The sequence below is a fragment of the Rattus norvegicus genome, chromosome 2 (assembly GCF_036323735.1).
Source record: "Rattus norvegicus strain BN/NHsdMcwi chromosome 2, GRCr8, whole genome shotgun sequence".
Taxonomy (NCBI): Eukaryota; Metazoa; Chordata; class Mammalia; order Rodentia; family Muridae; genus Rattus; species Rattus norvegicus.
In genome coordinates this window covers 218,096,749-218,117,353 of record NC_086020.1, presented here as the reverse complement: position 1 = coordinate 218,117,353, position 20,605 = coordinate 218,096,749, and the positions used below count along the sequence as shown (strand labels likewise).

General features: G+C 41.4%; 1 protein-coding gene across 51 annotated transcripts in view; it reads left to right on the top strand.

Annotated features, from left to right (window-relative positions):
- Ank2 (ankyrin 2) overlaps positions 1-20,605 on the top strand; it is a 575,860-nt gene that overhangs the window by 511,061 nt on the left and 44,194 nt on the right. For 23 of the 51 annotated variants that reach the window (XM_063282199.1, XM_063282195.1, XM_063282185.1 and 20 more), the window contains 6 exons: positions 3,114-3,258; positions 8,121-8,223; positions 9,006-9,109; positions 13,554-13,589; positions 18,508-18,531; positions 19,484-19,708. In XM_063282199.1, coding sequence (XP_063138269.1) covers positions 3,114-3,258; positions 8,121-8,223; positions 9,006-9,109; positions 13,554-13,589; positions 18,508-18,531; positions 19,484-19,708 — 637 coding nt within the window. Of the gene's footprint in view, positions 1-3,113; positions 3,259-5,781; positions 5,794-8,120; positions 8,224-9,005; positions 9,110-13,553; positions 13,590-18,507; positions 18,532-19,483; positions 19,709-20,605 lie in introns of all 51 variants that reach the window. The other 28 variants (XM_063282205.1, XM_063282210.1, XM_063282212.1 and 25 more) reach the window with 3 other exon arrangements.

Here is a 20,605-nt window from a genome sequence, read left to right as displayed (position 1 = left end):
GGAAGTGGCTCCCAAAAGCTCTCCACAAGCTAATGTTCTTAATTCAGGATGTTATTTTAAAACAGACTGCTGAGCAAGTAAGAGTGCTTAACCGCTAGCAGTGGACCTGGGTTTGATTCCCAGAACCCACATGGTGGCACACAACTATTATAAACCTAGTTCTAGGGCATCTGGCAGTCACACACAGTGATCCAACAGGCATACATGCATGCAGGCAAAACATTCATACAGATGATAGATAGATAGATAGATAGATAGATAGATAGATAGATAGATAGATAGATAGATAGATAGGCAGGCAGACAGACAGACAGACAGGTAGATAGATAGATAGATAGATAGATAGATTGATTGAAAGATAGGAAAAGAAACCCCTCATCTCTCCCATCCCCCTCTCTAAAAGCATGGAGACAATTATCTATACAAGTGGCTCATGCAGAAAGTTTGTCAAGAAGCATATTGGGAGATGCAGTGAACAAATAAGAAACATGGTATTTTCTCATGCTAAATGTGAGGTACTTATCGAAAATCCAGGTGCAGAATTCTGGAGGAGGCTGAAAAATGTATTTGGAATGGATCCAGCTTTGGACACAGTATATTATATGAGGTCCTTGGAGTTTTAATAATGTGTGGGAAATGGGACATAGCAGGAGTCATATAGGAATACCACCATTTCAGACAAAGGAACCTGAAAAGACTCAAAGTAATAGGGAAAAGACTAGGAGAGATTCTGTCAGATGTCAAGGAGGCTGTTTATCAAAGAAGTCACCTCTTGGTCATCGTTTAATTACTAAAAATAAACCAACAATATCAAGGGTCTGGTTATGACAGGAAGTTTGATTATAAAATGAAGAGAAGACCGAGAATTTACATTTAAAAATGCCTAAGACTGACTAAAGAAAGGTTAGGGATTTACTGTAGGGAGGGAGAGTCCTTCATGGGGCTGATGGCAGAGGAGCTAAAGACAAGACTCTAGACCATGTTTTCAAGAAGATGGGAGGCATAAGCTTCTAGGAATAGACGTAGATAACTATAAACCTCCTCTAACCCTTCTCATACATACTTTCCATCACTCACTGTTGACACACAGTCCTGAACAATGGTATTTTTATGTACAACTAACTTGGAGAGAAATTATATTCAGTATCAAGAGGATTTGGCCTGAGACAAGTGTCACTCCTATTAATAACAGACTAGGTTCTGGACACTGTTACTCGTTTTGCAGACTTGAATTCTTTGGGTCATAATCATGACATCATGATCTAGTACATCATGGATGTCTCCAAAACTCTGAAGCCTCACTTGTAATAAGCCAAACATAGCAGCTGTTCTCAGAAAAAAAGATCAAAAGAGACAGAGAATGGGGGAGAATCTTAAGGATAGCCACCTCCTCGTGAGCTCAGTGTGATTAGAGGGTTTTAAATGCTGAATTGGCTTGCTAGTCTTTTAAAAAGGATATATTTCATTTTAAAAATATTGCTCAGATGGCTCTCTCTCTCCCTCTTTGTGACACAAATCCATGAACAGCAGAGAGGAAGTCTGGGACTGTGTTCACTCCCAGGTTATGCTGCTGGATCCAGCTATGTCCACTTTTATGGGTCTTTTTCTCCCCACCAAGACATGACAAGAAAGAGGCTGAATAAGAAAATCTAAAATATGGATCATGTTTTATTAAGGAGTGTTGAGACACTCTAACACATAAGGAATAGAAACCTATTTTGAGTTAGTTTTGTTCTCTGTGACCACCTTGGCTTACTGAAGAGACTGGAGTCAGGAATGGAAACTCAGGAGAATCAGGTTGGTGTCTAGAAACTAACCCAGAGGAGGCACAGGATACCCTAACTTGTGTTAAGGATTCAAGCCACATTCGATTGGTTGGATCCTTGGGGTAGGGTAAGGGAGGAGGGAAAAGAGGAAAAATGCAAGCCAACTTTTGAGTATTAGGTAATGTTTGGGTTCTTAAGGGATATGTAATGCACAGCCTCTTGTACATGACAGATCTAGCATTTCACCATTCCCATCACCTTTTCACACAAGCAAAAGGGTCACAGGGTGTCTTCCCAAATGTTAACAAAACTCTCTAAAAATGATTAGACTTCTCCCCAAGTCAAACCATGTCTAGATTTTAGTAGTCTGGTTTTTAGAACTTATTTCTTTCTACTTTAGTGCCCTTTTGTATCTTTAATCTTACAAAATATTATAAATCTTATAAAATACTATTATCAAATTTATGAGCATCAATGTGGTTTTCAGCAGGTAAGTTCTTGCTGCCAAGCCTAACAAACTGAAACTGAATCGACCTCCAGGTCTTACACAGTGGAAGAGACTGTGTTTCTCTGACTTTCACATGTATGTGTATACTGAAACATCACACACACACACAGAGAGACATATATAGAGAGGGACACAGAAACAAACACAGATACACACAGAGAGATAGACACACACACACACACAGAACACAGAAACAAACACAAATACACACAAAGAGACAGACACACACACACACAGAGAGAGAGAGAGAGAGAGAGAGAGAGAGAGAGAGAGAGAGAGAGAGAGAGAGAAACATAGAAGCACACGCAGATCCACACAGAGAGCTAGACACACACACATGGACATGGACACATACAGAGACATACACACTGACACAGAGACACAAAAAAGTACAGATATAGGCACACATATACACAAATAATCTACCATTATAGAACTGTCTCATATATCTTAGCACATAGTCAATGAAGAGACTATTAATACTGGATTATGCACAGAATTATTGTATAAGCTTCTGAGAAAATCCCAGTAAACTACACATTAGGTTAATCTTTAAGCTCCATTGGTCATCGTGATAACAGAATGAATAAAGCCAGTTGAAAAATAGTGAAAGCATTACAATTCGGTTAATTATTTTTTTCTTCATGCCTTTTGGGGAAATTAATCAACTATTCTCTCTAGAGGCTTTATCCATCTGTAGACACGCGCATGGAATCTGTGTCTTCCTGATGTGCAGTGTTTTGCTGTTGTGTGAATGCACCTCGTAACTGTGGGCATATTTTGTTGCTGGTACTAAAGTCAACAAGTGTCTTCCTTCACTGTCGCCTGATTACCTCCAGGTGATGACACAGTGACAGGTGATGGGGGAGAATATCTCAGGCCAGAAGATCTCAAGGAGCTTGGTGATGACTCGCTACCCAGCAGTCAGTTCCTGGATGGCATGAACTACCTTCGGTACAGTCTGGAGGGCGGAAGATCTGACAGGTATTCACCAAACGTACATTAAGTTTCATAAGTACGCACAACACATCTTTTAAACATTTTCTTCTTCCTCTTTTTCTCTTTTTCTTTTGGTTTTTTTAGAGATAAGGTCTCACTATGTAGCTCAGAATGGCAGGGAACTTTCTCAGATGAGCCTAGAACCCTCCACCCTTCCACCCCCCCCACTCAGCCACCTCAGTATTGGGCGTGCATTGTAGGCTCATATCACTCTGCCTGGCTCACCACATATTTTCTTGTGGTGATAGAGAATGTAGACACCAGTTAGTAAGCACCTGGGTGGATAGTTCACTCGCTTGACTGTGCATCATCTCATTGATTTCTGTGACACCTTTTGAAGAACGGGAAACAAGTTCAAAGATATCAAACAATATAGCATAATCATGTTGGCTACTACAAAGAGAGAGTGAGCAAAGATCAAAAAGGCGTCCCTGCCTTTCAAGGCGATGTATTTAATCAGCGCTGCCACTTTTCTCTCTAGGCAAATCCCAAGGACGGTTTTGCCTGGCAACTATGGTTAGCCTCTCCAGATGCCTCTGATTCTTACTTAACTCTTGGTGTTGTAATCTCTGTGCACACAAAAATGTGCTATGGAGAATAATAGGAAACAAGTGCAATGGGAAACTGCCCTGGAATTAACTTTTTTCATTTAAGGGAGGTGGGGGAAGGAGAGGACAGGATCTAAAGAGGGGACCTGAGTCCTTAAGGGTCTCACTTTTGGAGACAAGTCTGAGGAGCCTTGCTAGCATTCTGAACTGAGTCAACGCTTTTTTGTTTATTCCTAACTGATACACCTGGCGCTTGCTACTCTCAGCCGCAAGATGACTAAGAACATTCTGGGCGCTTCTTCAGAAGTATGGCTGCTAAGCTGGGTCACGTGTGTGCTTGTCCATGTTACTGTAGTGTCTTCCCATCGACAGTCCCATGTTCATAGTGCAGAACTGACACTTTTGTCAGCCACTTTACGAGTTTCCCACGTATTTATCATTTAAGAAGGAGTCATCGATTCTGCACAAATAATGTCTGAAGGCAACTCGTTTGGGGGATCCCTTGAGATCCCAGATTCTGTTTCTCGTTCTTTTTTTCCTCTTCTTTTGCCCCTTTCTTTACTTTTTTTTCCTGTCTACTATGTAAGTTCATTCTTGATCTGGGCATACCAACATGATTAAAATATATTCGCTAAACTCAGAGCCTAATGGAGCCCTTGAAAGGGGAAGGCAGAAGGGCTCCCAACACCTCTGCAGGACAGAGACTCAAGCTTCCCGACAGGCAGTGTCTCCAAGCCAGGTGGACTGTTGAGCAGTGCTTCTGGGAAAGGCAGAAGGCACGGAAGCCTTCACCGCAAGGTTAGCTGAGGCTTGAGTTAGCCTGACCACACAGTGGTGCAGCAGGCTCGACCGGGACAGGAAGGGAGGCACACCTGCCTGTTGCCAGCATCCCTCTTCTGTGACACGGACATTCTGGTGGAGAGTGGCCGATGGGGTAGAGAGCTCAGTGGCAACATGCTGTTTGCTGGTGGTGATGACAATATCAAACTCTGACCCCCGGCTCAGCTGTAGAAAGAATTCCACAGTGACAATTTTGAGATGTGGGTGGTAAAATCGGTTGGGGCAGTTGAAGAAGAGGGGTTGTGACTCCTTGGTGTTGGGCGCTTACACAGAGGGTAGCCCCTCGGGATCAAGGCAAGGAAGGGGAAGCCCTTGGGAGGTAGAAGAGGTGACAGAACCCATGGACCATACATTAAGTTCTCATCCATCGACAGATTGGGATTTGTAGCTTGAGCTTCTTTTTTCTACTATAAATAATCTTTATTAATTTATTTATTCACTTTACAGCTTGATCACAACCCCCCTACATCCCCCTAGCATGGACCCCTTCCCTGTACCTCCTCCTTTTCTTCTCTGAGAAGGGGGAGGGTCCCCGGGTATCACCTCACCCTGGCTCCTCTAAGTACTGGAGGACTAGCTGCATCCTCTCCCACTGAGGCCAGACAAGACAGCTCAGTTAGGGGAATGGGATCTACAGGCAGGCCTCAGATCCAGGGACAGCCCCCACTCTATGTTTCAGCACAAGAAATTATTTATAGCTTTGTGTGGATTCACAATAATCTATGAATAGCCTGATTAAGCTCAGCCAGAGAACAATTCATTTCATCAGTTTCTAATTATTTCTTAAAAATGCCCGATTCGCTCGTATTTTCCATTTTCAATCTAAAGTTGAGATTTATAACTTTCCATCGAGTGGGGAGGGAGGTTGAATGGCTTGAGACTTATCAGCATACAAAGACAGAGGCACGGAACGAACACTGCATGCTCTGTCCTTGGATTCCCATGTGCCCTTCTGGACCACCACATGTATGTACAAGCCCCCAAGTAGGTCTGCAGGCCGCATCTCATCTTCGTGTTTTATTAATTCCTATTTCACTTTTGCTCGAGCAGTTCGGTACATCACCTTTTTGGTAACCGTTCTCCTTTTTCATTATTCCTTTATTTGGTATGCTCGCCATAGTACCATTCCCAGGTAGGTATTACAGGCATGGAACCATGACCGTCCTGGACACATTCGCATTTCCCTGCTCTCTGCTCCCTGCTCCCTGCTCACTGCTCACTGTGTGCGTGTGTGTGTGTGTGTGTGTGTGTGTGTGTGTGTGTGTGTGTACACGTGCGCACGCATTGGCAAATGCTGCTTATATACTAGAATTATAGATTTTCCCCTCAAATTAGCACCCCCCACACACCCTGTGTGCTAAATGAGTAACTGCTAGAGTTAGGAGAGGTGACAGTGTCACAAGAACCTGCCCTACTCTCTCACAGTGCCACCTTGTGGCTGACAACACAGGATCAAGGCCTTCCTATAACAAACTAAGCAGCCTATCTATTTAGACTAGGAAAAGACATCCAACCACATCCCAGTGCCTAAAATAATCATAAATACAGAAGGATGAAAATGCATACATTTTAATGCATTTGGAGCAAAACCACAACCAAATACTGTCAGTTGGATTTTAATCCATGTATTATTGCTTACAACTGTCCAAATTCAAACAGGAAAGCTCCAAGTAACAAATTGCAGATGCTTCTTCAACCACACTGAAAAGTTTGTATCCTTACTTGTTCACTGGGGCTTCGAACTCTACAGGTTGAATGTCTAACAAGTATTATAGTTTCTTGAACTAGTAATTGTTACATTTACTCAACCCTACAAAGCAGTCTTGGGATAGAAGGAAAGTGTGCATGGAATCCCTCTTTGTATCCAGAGCTGTGGATCCTCCAAGTGAACAAATACATTTTAGTTTCTTTGAGCATGGTATTCTCAATGCATTAACTGAACAAGAGTTCTCCCTGAAGGAATGTCTTATAAATAAATGGTAACCCTGTTGTAACATATTTAAAATTGTTTGTCATGTTTCCCACCAAATGTGTGCAATTTATGACGCAGAGATTCAAACCTTTTCAAAAGTTTATTATTTCATCAGAGACAATTATGTCTCTGCTGTTAGAATATGCCGGCCATATTTACTTCATTTAAGTATATTCTGGTGACATCATTAGGGGAGAAAAGAACAATTAGGACACATGAGCTTCACTCACTGATCAATTAGCATTTCAGACAGCAGGCAGCAGAGAAAGATCTATAAAGAAGTGAATGCTCAGACCATGGTCTTGTCCCGTTTCCTCCCTCTGTTTACATACTCTAATATCTACCCTTCGCTTTTGTGGCTGTATGCTGCTTTGTTTCTTTCTCCCTGTTAGTCTTTTAGGCAAGATAAAAATTAACTCCTTCTACTTCCTATACATCAAAACCAGTTGAGAAAGACCCCAGAAGATGGAGGCAGGACAATCAAGTGTTCAAGGCTAGCCTGGGCTACATAGTGAATTCCAGACCAGCCTAGGTAATAGCTTAAGAGTCTGTCCCGGGAAAATGAAACTAATTATACCAACATAATGTCATTTTACTGTACAGATTGACTTGAAGGAATGGGTTATGCAAAGGATGATTGTTTTGCATTTGAGTCTATTATTTGGGATAACAAAAAATCAGATTTATCAAAAATATGAAACACCGAACAGCAAGGCCTTAATTGCACTTTGAAGCCCCACATCGCTTTTGGTCAGCGCCCGTTGGCGAATTGCTCTTGTGTTGGTGCGTGTCTGTCCTGCTCTTGCCTCTCATTCCCATAGCAACTGACACTCTTTAGGGATTCCTACAGGACACACAGGGCATGCAAAGGGGACACTGCTCTCCTCTGAGATAATAGCACTGTTGAGCTCACCCGAGGTAAACAGGAGGAACTCCACTTCCACAGGAAGCACGCATTTGGCCACAGTTCATGTCACTCTGTACCTTCCAGGGGAGGACACTGACATTCAGCTACTCGCAATTCAGAGAGGAAGAGAAAGTGCAAGGGAAGAGAATAGAACAATAAAGAGATTAAAAAAAAAACCCTGTCTTTTCATTAGCTTTTGCTAATGAAGTCTCGTGGCTGCAGGGATGTTATTTAACACAGATTTAAGAACTATTACCTGCATAAAATTTCCCCCCACTGGCAAATAAGTGACAGTTGCCGGTTCCAAACACTTCTGGAAAGAAAACGAATCAGATTAGGAGTATCGAATGTAACTTGTGGATTCCCTGGTGCCCTTGCCGTTGAGTGTTAGGCACAGTCTGAGGATGTATTTCAGCTGCTGGGCAGAGACCTGGGTAAGGCCACTCTGAGACCTGTGTCCCCTGGAACTTGCACTGTTAGCTAATAGCGGGCTTTTTTCATTCTCCTGCTCGGCTCATATCACCTTCCCAACCCTCCACCGCTGTGGGTACATGACCATGACCTCCTGCCAACCTACCAGCCTCCGGTCCTTCAGTTCCGACAGGTCTCACACTCTGAGCCACGCATCGTACCTGAGGGACAGTGCCATGATCGACGACACGGTTGTGATCCCCAGCCACCAGGTACATGACTTTCTGCCTCTGCGTCTGCTTTCTGAACAACTTTTTCTGTATGTCCTAACACCACAGATGTGCAGTGGAGACCAGTTGGGGGTGGAGGTAGAGAGGAGAAAGCTAGAGGAAAGAACAACAACGACCTAAACCGACAAACCCAGGGTGAGAGATTTGAGGGTGTCCTGCAGCCTGAGAAATGTCTGCCAAATTTTCACTGAGCTTTTTTTTTTCTCTATGAAATAATAATATAGTGTTTCTTCTTTCAGCCATATGGAGTTCCTCTCTGTAGATTTTATGTAAAGATCCGTGCTCTGTAAATAATATCTCCATTATGAGAAAAATTAAAGCAGGACATGTTTGTAAAATGAATGGTGCCTTGTAAAGTATCTTTTCGTGGCAATATTGAAGGCAGCTGTGAGAAAGGGCTTAAAGTTTAACTCTGGAACCTTTTAATTTTAAGTATAATTTGATGGATTAGATATGGGAAAATAGACAAACAGTAGCTTTCAAATACTCCACTATCTTATGAGTTAAAAGGGAGTGCACTAGAAGTGGTTCATTTCAGATTTGTTTCTTCTTCTTCTTCTTCTTCTTCTTCTTCTTCTTCTTCTTCTTCTTCTTCTTCTTCTTCTTCTTCTTCTTCTTCTTCTTCTTCTTCTTCTTTTTCTTTTTGATTGAAAATCTTCTAGGTCACAGTCCCTTTTGTTTTATGCTTTTTCAGGATTCCTTGTATTTTACTTGAATTTTGGAGTGTCGTTTTGTTCATTAAAGCCACTGTTCTTTGTGTGTAGGTGTCAGCCCTAGCCAAGGAGGCAGAAAGGAATTCTTATCGTCTGAGCTGGGGCACCGAGAACTTAGACAACGTGGCTCTTTCTTCCAGTCCTATTCATTCAGGGTGAGTGAGTCAATATTATGTATCCAGATCAAGAGGTAAAAAGAGACGTGAAAAGTCACAGCTTTGTTCAGTTGCTTTAGTGGGTGCTTAGCTTACAGAGGAGGTGCCCTTTGTTTGAACTTGTGAATAGCATTGCTTTTTCCAGTGTGGTTCCAGCTACGCCAATGAGACAGGGAAATGGGGCTGAACTCAGCATAGAAAGCCACTGTTGTAAAACAATGGGCAGCAACCGTTTGCTAACTAACTAACTGCTGGCCACTTCCTTACTGACCGCACGCAGTCTTTAGAGCCATCTTTTAAAAAGAGGCAAGGCCAGCTGCCTATTTGAACGTTTCAGTCTGCGAAGGTTAACTGTCTGTCCTTTGACATACACGTCTTTCCTTCCATATTAATGCACTGAAGGTCATGGCTGTGGAAGTGCAAGTCACACACATACACGATCGCACACGTACACTGACGTCGCGATGTAAAAGTTCGCAGCCACAGTGTCCTCTCGGCTGCACTTCCGGTGTCCTCTGTAGAGTGCAGTCTTGTCACTACTCAAACGTGAGAAGCAGACTTTGAGCAGTGCTCTGCAGCAGTCCCAAGGTCCTCCTTGGGATGTAGAAATTTAATACAGTACAGATTTCTTAAAGAATTTAAAATGCAATAGTTTATGAATTTTTTTTTGCCCTCCTGTTTTAGCAATAGTATGGTAATAATTTGGTTATATTCATACTATATATTATATTCATGTATATCTTGTGTGTTTTCTTTTAAGTGAAATTTCTACCCATATTTTACCAAAAAATGGGATACGTTGGTTTAAATTATTATCCCAAACTCCTTATTTGTGATCCCCATAACTGTTTTGAGCAGTAGGCCCTTTCTTCTTCCTAATGATTTAAAATAGCCCCCTTCCAGGGAAGTAGTCCATGACATTGTAAACATTTTGAACTTTTTAGTGTAACAGTCTACTAAACGCCACAGAGTATAAAATGAGACAGCTATTGAGAATAAACACCTTGCTTTCCTTGTTAAATACAATAGCTAGTTCTTGGTCTACCAAGAATTGCTTAGAAGAATTAAAAAGATTAAACTCCATTCAAACTTAATTACTTTAAGTGTGAAGTGAAGTAATTAAAGTCTCTGTTATAATTGGTCACAAAACCTAACATTGCCTTCTCTTTCTGAACGCTCCCCCCATGTAAGTAAGAGAGAAAAGAGGTCTGGGCTTCAACAGTCGAGGATAATAGATAAGAATCCAGACTCCGTGCCACCAAATTAAAACATTATTTTAGGTACAGTGTAACCAACTACCTACCGGTAGCTGATTTTTTAAAAAGTGAATGTTACAGTAATAGTTTAGCTTCCAAATTAATTATTACTCTTAAAAAGGAAATTCTTAAACTTCAGTGTCCACCAATATCCAATTTATTTTACCAATCTAAATAATACCTATGAGCTATAATGATTAGATAATGATTACTTATTGTGGTTGATTACTGGTAATGAACCATCAGCATAGAAAAACAAAAGAAAGAAAGAAAGAAAGAGGGAGAAAGGGAGAAAGAAAGAAAGAAAGAAAGCTATAAAAATTGGTCTTCAGCAAACCAGCTCTTCTGAATTTCAAATGTTTATTTGAGTGACTCTCAGTCAGTCAAATCAGTGTGGGGGCTTAAAAGTCATCAGTGTCCAGGGCTGGAGAACTATCTTAGCTGCCAAGAGCACTGTCTTGTCTTCCAGAGGATCCAGCTTCAATTCCCAGTACCCACATAGCAGTTCACAAATGTCTATAATTCCAGTTCTAGGGGACCTGGGACCCTCACACAAGAAAAACACCAATGCACATCAAATAAAAATAAATCATTAAAACATCAATGTGCAAGCTGCATCCCAGTCCCGTTACACTAGAACCTCTGTTCTCAGGTTCCTGGGCATTGCTACCTCTGAGTTCAGGTTACTGAAATTGTTAGAAAGGGAAAACTTCTGCTCAGTCAATCAAGCAGAGTACATGTCTGGTTCTCCAGAATGTTCTTACCCACTTTAATTCTTCATACATTTGCCAGCTCTGCATAGCACTGGACTCGGCTGTTCAGGACAGTAGGTAGTGTTCTTTGAAGTCAAAAGACAGGGTGACAGAGAGGATGATTAAGACTGTGCCTTGACTTCAGACTGATCTAAATTCAGACCCTGATACTGACTATATGTGGCAGTGGGTACATTGTAAAAAAAAATTCTGATGTCCATTTACTTATTTCTAAAGTAAGTGTTACAAATTTATTCTGCTGGGGAGATTTTAAACAGTAAATGCTTATAACATCATTAGATTTTACCTAGAAACAGGGAGTACTCGACAGAATAGCTTTTACTTTTTCTGTGTTCTCCTCAGACACTTTCCACACTTCTCATAAACTACAAATTAGTTAAATAAAATGTGCCCTGAGTCTTCTAATGACAGAATAATGTCTTACATATTCAGTTCATGATGGAGATATGGGCTTGTTTCTACCAGGTAGCATCATCTACTTATGTCTCTACTGTAGTGGTAAATGTCATGGTGCTACAAGTGACTTTAAGGGAAGGGAAATTATGCTTGAAAACCCAGAGGTTCTCAGGGCTGTGATGTTTGAAAGTGATATTTCCATCAATGTATATAACATTCATCATATTCTTGTAACATTGACTTTTTATTATCATATGCTAGGTTCCTAAGCAGTAGCTGCTAGATATTGCTCACGGATCTGAGTTTTAATCTATCTAAAATGTAAGGAAAGGTGACTTTTTGGTAAGGGGATAGTGCAGAGAACTTGTGATTATATCCAATGTGTCCTTGAGGATGCTGCTGCATTAAATCCAATAGCTGTTTTACCTTCAAGCTGCAGCTTCTCCCGCTGATGAGGAATTGGTAGTTTATCTCCACTTCATGGTTGCCCCTAGCAGAGAAGGCCTGGGTCAATGATTAAGGTGCACGCCTATAATCCAAGTATTTGGGAAGCAGAGGCAGGCCAATTGTTGTGAGTTTGAGACCAGCCTGATCTAAAGAGCAAGTTCCAGGACAAACAGTGTTACACAGGTGAATCCTGTGGCAAAAAAGCAAAACCAACTAAACAAACAAAACCAAAACAAAAACCCACCAAATAAAAGAAAGAAAAATAAAAAAGAAGAATTAACTTCACAATTCTTAATTGCATGTCTGCATAGTGCATTGACTGGTGTGAGGCAGTTTCTACCAATATCTAGCTTTGTAACTCACTTTTAATGTTTTTCTGAAAGTCTCTGTAATGTTTTAATGACAGCCAAATGCTGAGAATTAAATATCAACTTACTGGGTGTTAGGACATGCCACAGTAAATTAAAACTCTAAGTAAGGGAGCTTTTAAATCATGCTGAAGACGTTTTGTTGTAACCCTTGAACACACACACACACACACACAACACTCACACACACACACACATACACACACACATAACACACTCACACACATGCACACACCCAAAGAGTCACAAAAATGTATTTAAATGCAAATCACAGAACGTTTAAGGCAACCAAATCTCTTCTGCACGAGACAACATAGCATAAACGCTCCCAGAAGCACCCCCAGCGTTTAATTGTTCCCATTTCTTAAAATATCTTGGGAGTTCTTTTTGACCCATGAAGGCTAATTCTTTCAGATGGAGAAAATCGTTTTATAAAGTGGCAAGTCAACTCTTCTAGAAGACTGTATTTCTGGTTCATTGAAGAATTATGTTTGCGTATGTCATCCAACATTGGAATGTTGTGAAACTCCGTGGGTTAGGAGTAGGGATGAGACATTAGGTTCAGGGACCACAATGCTCAAAGCAGTCAATGAAGCCTTGGGGAGAAGCACTAAGATTATGTTTGCATAGATCTTTACTACCCAATGGTAGGTGGTTAATGTTACCTACTCTGCACAGACTAGGCTGTGTCTGTCACAGAAGGTATCCTTTAAGTTATATCTTTCCTGTTTCTTCTGCTATAGCCCAACAGGGAATTACCTTTTCTGAAAAGTATTCAAGAATTTCCAATGAACAGCGATGGAATCAAAACGAGATCCATGGAATCCAAGACTTTATACTGTCTTTATAATGTCACTTGGTGCTTTTTGGCTTCTTGAGCACGTAGTCTTTACCGAGTGTCCCCAGGAGCCAATGCTAACTAAGGCTTCACTTCCGTATCCAGTGATTATGTAACTTCCTCAGCTTCCTAAACTGGGATGAGCCACAGAGGCCCCGAAGCTTTTCCTTCCCTAAGCGTGTGGAGAGTGACATCTCTGTTATATTTATGTAGAGTGATATCTTACTTGTATTTCCATCTTTTTTCCCCCAGTGAATACTGTGTTTGTATATGAGTTAATATTTCAATCAAAGTCACATCTGATTTCATTCTTTATATTTCCCTTATTACCTCTTTCTCTGTGCTAAAGTATCTATTCTGTTGCAGCCGCGCCTCTCCATGTCTTGACCGTGACAACAGCAGGTGAACCTCTGCGTAATTCCTTCTCTGAACATGTGGCCCCTCCGGTCCCCTCCCTTTGCCATCTCCTTCTGCATATGCTCCACCTCAGGATGCTTTAGTGTTGACGATGTCTAGCGGAAGAGATGTAGGGGTTTAAGTTCTCCAAATTGAGCCCGTTGCTCTCTTTCCCAAAGGGAAAGTGGGTATATTTAACGCCAACAGTTATTAGGTTAGCTAGACCAACATTAAAAAGGACTCCTACGTTGGTCATGGCCTCCACATCCCAGCTGCTTTTGTGAGGAAAAATGCTACATCCCAACGGAAAGCTTGTTTTCCCATGACTATGCAGATCGGTGGAGCTCTTTCAAAGTTTTATTAAAGGTTGTTGATTTTTTTAGTAGCCCTCAGACATTTTCTTCTTGGTTTTGCTTTTATCTTGCCATATTCTGTGTGAGCCTTATTAATGGTACTTTTCAGTTCTGTTTTAAGCTCAACCTTATTGAACTTTTGGGATTTTTGGAACTCGTGATATGGAATGACATCCCCAACATTGTAAATAAAGCAAATATCCTATGTAATTTAGATGAAGCTATTTTTAAATTTTCTTTTGGGCTGGTAATTAAAGGATTTTTTTATTCTGTGGCCATCTGTTACGATAATCTGGGCTATCCCTCTGTAAATAAGACAATTTTATATTTTCATTCTAAAAGTTCAATTAATCTTTTCATCTTTTCTCGAACATGGGGATTGGTAAATAATTATTGAACGATTTAAACAAATTTGAACTACTATTTTCAGTGTCATTTTTCATCTACTTTTTGGCTCGTGGAATTTGGAGAACTAGGGAGTGATGGAGGAGGAGGACCCTGGTGTGGTTCCGAATGGTACCACCGAGTCAGAATTGATGCCAGGCCCTTTGCTGTGAACATGGCATCACTGAAGCACCCTGATGAATCTTTTCTCTTGTCTTTCACCCAGTGACTAACTCCGAATGCTGCAGTCTCCTCCCTGTTCCCAGCCCATGGTGCTAGATGAATTAAATGGAAATTTGAAGGACCAGTAACTTTGGGGTGGACAGGACAATCCTTAAAAGTCCGACTCCTTGTTTTCTCCTGCCTCCTCTGAAGCATGTACTGGTTTAGCTAATGAAATTGCATATTTATCAGCAAGTCCCCTGTCTAATAAAAGTGAATTGCATTTGCTTTTATTCCTTTTTAAATTGTGACAACATTGTATCTCACAATTTAGAAAACTTCAGAGTTTCTACTTTGCATGACTGCTGTCATTTGAAGAGTCAGAACCATCAGAGCCAATGTCCCCTTGCTATTTTTTTCCCTGTGTAACAGTTTTAAGTCAATGTCTAATGAAATATGCCTACACATTTTTAGCGAAGAATCTAAATAACTATAGGTCAAAAACTATATTGACCGGAGCTGAGAACAGTTTGCTTTCCAATTAGGAAATCTTCCAGAGCATCCAAAATCAAACATTTAAGTAGATTGTCTGATCTAGTCAGCAATTAACTGAATCTAATTTGCAGCATTAGGCAGTAAGTTAAGAGAATGTATTCGTCCAAATCCAATAATTCATGCTTAAGGAAACAAGAGTTAACAAAGTTGTCAAGTTTCTTGACTGTGGTTACAAAAATAGTTCAAAACAGAGATAAGTCTGGGCTGGAAAAGAACATGGAGCCATAGCAGCCCGTGCTGCTATAACAGAATCCTCATAATTTGATAATGTAGCCAAATTCTATTGACGACATTAAACTCCTTAGCACAGATGTACTTTGAATGTTCTTAATAAGTTTTTTTCCAAAATGTTTTTAGATGACTTATGACATATATTTTAATTATCATGAGATTTAAAAGATAAAACAAGCAAAATAGAAGAAGAAGATGGGGGCAGTCATTTATTGAATTTGTACTCTTTACCCACACACGACTTACTTGTCCCCATAGCTGTGGGTGGTGATAGGGTCAGGGACCAGGGACCAGGAGGCTTCCGTGACATACTCCAGACTACAGAGCTGAGCTTTCAGTCCACAACCTATCTCCTTTACACATAGATGCCTTGTTAGGCTTCCTCCAGTTCCTTTCATCGGTAAATATTTGCAAGAATCAGATCGTCTCATTTCTAATGTCCCCCAAATGTGAGAGTCATATTCATTCGGTTCACTCTAGCAAGCGAGCGGACCTATCTCATGAGTCACCCCTTTCATCCTCTCTCCTTACCCCACAGTCCTTACAGAAAAAAGTTCCTGCCGTGTTGTCCCTGCTTCATATACTGCAGAACTGGCTTCTAGTTCCCTCAGCCATCCAGGTAGTGCTGCCTTCTGGTATTCTGCCATTTTGGATGAAAATCTTCAAACGCTTACCCAGTTTTGTGCTAGAAACTACTGGAATCTATATGTTAGTTTGCTGGCTTTCCCAGTAAACTTCTATGGCATCAGGAAATGAAGTCCAGTCTGTTTCTCCTACTCTTCCTACATAAAAAAGAGGTCTTGGGAGTACACAGTTAAGTTCTGTCTTAATTAATCATTTGATAATTACATTATGAGTTAAATTTGGACAGAGCATTTTACAGCTGGGCTAAGCGTTAACACCCTCTGTTCCTTGACAGTTAGTGGTCGTGTCTTCCAGCCATCTCTCCTTCTTGGCATCTTTCTGTTTTACTTTTGTTCTCTTTTCTCTCCATTTCTAAGGGAAATATCTCCACTGGAGTTTGTGTTTGTCTGGCAGCCTGTGTCATTTCTTCTCTTACTTGGCAAAATAGTAGGCTTACACTCTTCGGAAGTCTGCCGTTACCCCTGAATTACGCAGACTGCACACTTGATTCTACCAATTGGCTTTGCATCTGACTCAGTGCCTAGGATGGTTTCTGGGATCGCTAATGACACAGGCATGATTCCTGGGAGGTGTATCTGAGCGCTACATCAGCCCTCAAGTTCTGTGATTTTAATTTCTCCCTTCTCAGTCTTTCTTCATACAATCTTGTAATTATTTTTTAAACTATCTTACGAGATTCAAACTATTAGTTTTCACAGTCTGCCATTTTTTTTAAACAAGTTTCTACCCAGGGAATACGTCAGATCTCTCAGTTCAGCAGAAATCTATGAGGTGGATGGTTTTAAAATCACACATAGTACTTTCCAGTCGCTTTGCTGTGTCTGAACGTAGAGATTTGAGTGAATCCTGATTGTAATAACAGGCCAGACACCAAACTGTTCACTTACCTCATGCTTCAGCCTTCTCTCTGTCCCATGTGCGTACACACCATTTGTCACAGCCTGCCTCTTCATTCTTACATTCATTCATCTATTCAAAAATTATTCTTAACTCCCTACTGTGTGTTGTCCCCATAATGTACTGAATACTCGGGGGCGGAGACTGTGTTCTCTGTTGTTACAGCCCTTAGATGCCACCTTGATGGACTGATCGGTCTTGTCTTATTGACCAAAGCAATTAGCAAGCAGGTCCAAGCAAGAATGAAATCAGAGAGTGACATCTTGGCTTTGAGTGTGACTTTCTTGGCACAGCTCTTGACATTTAGGGGAGATCACACAAAAGGATCATGGAAGCAGAAACCAGGGAGGAAGGAAGAGGGCTTCTGTGGCATCACACCAGGGAAATTAATAGAACATGTCAAGGGCATGGCTGCTGATTCGCTGTCTCGAAGACAGACCACCATAGTAGCCTGCACGTCCTTTTGGGTAGAAAATTGATATCCTGCAGACCAGAATTCCATCCCTAGAATAATACCATGGAAATAAAAGGGCCTGGGACATGAATGTATAAACCTTGTAACTTCCTTCAAAACACATAGATGCTATGAGGGTCCTTGACACATAATAGTTCTCATTTCAGCACCTATATTCCTGGCTCACAGTAATCAAGATTTGAAAAATTCACTAGGTGTGATGATGCATTTATAATCATAGAACTTTGGAAGTGAAGGCAAGGAGTTCAGGAGTACAGGGTTAAGCTCGCCGATGTAGAAAGGTTCAAGTTAGCCTGTGCTACCTGAGACCCTATCTCGAAAAAAATAGAGGAGGGAGGAAAATCAAAGGAAGTATTAATGTCAATTATCAGTGAGTCAGAAATATTGCAGTGAGGTTAGATATCCTGCTAGCTGAAACTGCGGCATTGTAAGACATCCACCTTTAAATGAAAATCATTATAAACGTATTCAAATAAAAAATAATAATAAAGGCAAATCTGCATGTTCACCTGGAAGTATTTCCCATTCTTCTTTTGAGCAAATGTGTATTTTTAAAAGTATTTCAGAAAGAAAATACTTAGGAATTCATATAGTCAGAAAAGCTGCAACCTGTTTCCCACTGTGTTTTGATAATATCCAGAACACCAACAGTTGACGTACGGTGAACTGTTGCTTGTGCATAACAACAGCTCTCACCCCTCCTGAAAGCTTAGCAACCAGGGGAGAATGGTAGGCCTAGGCTGGCTCCTGCATGCGGTTTCATGCTGCATGCCGTGCTTCAGAGGGTACTCCGGGCTTCCCCGCACCCATTTCTCTTACTAGCAACAGGTTTTCTGTTCAATGGCGTGTCTAATGCATTCTGTGTTCTGCTGCAAAGAGGATGCTATGATATTTCACTCTCCTAAAAATAACATCAATGTACTGCGTTTCTATCCCACCACTTACTTCGATGGAATACCTTTCAGATGTTTTCAGTGTTGTCGTGGAAGCAATATCTAGGCGTGTTGTCTGGCTTGGTGGGGCTCTCCGTATCTCAGGAGACCTATAAAACGCCTATATGTTGCTTTCATTCTGTCGTGATTGTGTAAACTTCGCAAACGCATCGGAAGTGGGAGAACACTGAAGTGCTTGTGGATGAGCCTGCGTAGTGTTCATACACATCCTCGTGTACATGTACACAGCAACTAGATTATTGTGCTATTTAATTTTTTTGCTCCTATAGGAGGTGCCTGCCCAAGAGGCCTTGGTGAGTGTCATGATGACGACAAGCATTCTAGCTAAGCTGCTCACAGATTTGTGACCACCCCCTACCCCAAAGAAACTTAAGAGTTTAGATCCTCACTCAACAGCCTGAGCCACCTGAGATTGCCATTCCTTTTGCCATGACCAATGAGCAGTAGAGGAAGCAAAAGTCACAGAGATGCTCTTGCAAGCTTAAATGAGTTTCCACTCCAGCTCATTATTATTTGAGGGAAATCATGGTACACAAGCACCTCTGTCAGTATGAGCGCAGGCTGCCCATGCTGGATTTACCAGACAGATACATAGCCAAGGGGGCTCTGCTTGTTTCTGCCATTCGCCTTCTGTTTCAATTAGAATGGGTTAGCACAGAGGCCTCTTAAAGGTGCCAATGCAATTTTAACCAGAAAACTGGTTGGTTCTGTTTAAGGCAGGTTTTAATATCTCATAACCAGTTAAAGATCTGCATCCTGAGAAGGACGGTTTGCGGGCAGGACACAGTGGCAGTCTGGATTTGACCTTGCAATGTGGCCTTTAGGTTGTTCTTTCAATTGTGACGTTACACTGAAATAAGCTAAACAGGTGTAAAGTTGAATAAGCTTTAAAAAAGTACAATTTGGTCTTTATTTGAACATGTGGATTCCCTAGGACAGATAAAAAGACAGAAGGCTTGCCCATGTTCTGAGCAATTCCCTTCCAGTTACCAACAAAAATTGGAATAATCCTTTGGTAGCATATGAAGATTATACACAAATTTTAAAAAAAATAGAAATATGGATATTAGGATATTAGTATAAACTTAAAAAATGCCTTTCCAAAAAAATGCTTTTCCACATGGCATTTACATTTGAAAGAATTGTTCTGAGAAAATAAACAGTATGGAGAAAGCTAACCTCACAGAGCGTGTTTATCTCCTGTGCTGCTTTGAAGTACGTTTAATATTCCATTTCGGTTTTCAGTTTCCTAGTCAGTTTTATGGTGGATGCCCGTGGTGGTGCCATGCGAGGGTGCAGACACAATGGGCTCAGAATCATTATCCCACCTCGGAAATGCACAGCCCCGACTCGAGTCACCTGCCGCCTTGTGAAACGCCACAGACTGGCGACGATGCCACCCATGGTGGAAGGAGAAGGCCTGGCCAGCCGCCTGATTGAAGTCGGACCTTCCGGAGCTCAGTTCCTTGGGTAAGGGTTTCCCATAAGCCTCCTACTTAGTCTCCGATGGGCTTGTGCCCTCTACCCAAGATCAATGGGATGCAACACGAAAGGTATGTCAAGCCGTGTTGAAAAAAAAATCGGCTGTAGCGACTTTTTCTTTTTGAAAATTGGAAGCAGTGCCTTGATCCTTGACTTCACTTCCATGCCTCCACGGTCAGGGGCCAGTGAGTTAAACATGCACATTGCTGGTACTTTTTCTTGTACGTGGGAATAGCTACCAGAATTGCCAGTGGGGTAACTATGTGGTTTAGGCATTGGTAGGTATTGCTGCTTCTTGTCTGCGGCTCAGAGGCAAAATGTAAAGAAACGAATGTGCTTCGTTTGAAATCGCTTGCTATGAATCCAACTGCCACCGTCTCTTTGGACAGCAGCCTTCCGCTCAATGCAGTAGGCACGTCAGTCATGGACTATCGAAAATTCAGCCTAAGTGATTTTTTTTTTCTTGTTCTCAAAATTGCTACCCTGAGCTATTACGTCGCCATGTTAAATGAAAATATAAGATCCACCTTTGCCATTGCTCATTTTGGCAATTTTGAGCAGAAATGGTCATTTCTCCTTTCTTCTGTCTGTCTGTAAGGCTGCTGTCATACAGAGTGGCACCTCAATGTGTCAAGAGGTGTGGGCTGCCACCAAACGGTGACCAAAGAAGGAAGCTCGGGAGTGGGGACAAGTTTCAAATAATCCTGAAACATACTAGTTTTGTTTAAGTCTTGGTGCTTAAGACTGAGGGAAATTTCTTACTAATTAGGATGCCTTCCGATGGGAGAGTTGCCTGCTTTAGAACTCTGGGAATGTTCTAAAGCCTGTAATTTGGGGCAAATCGTTAACAGGTTGCTCCAAATTACATTTACACCCGAAAGGGGA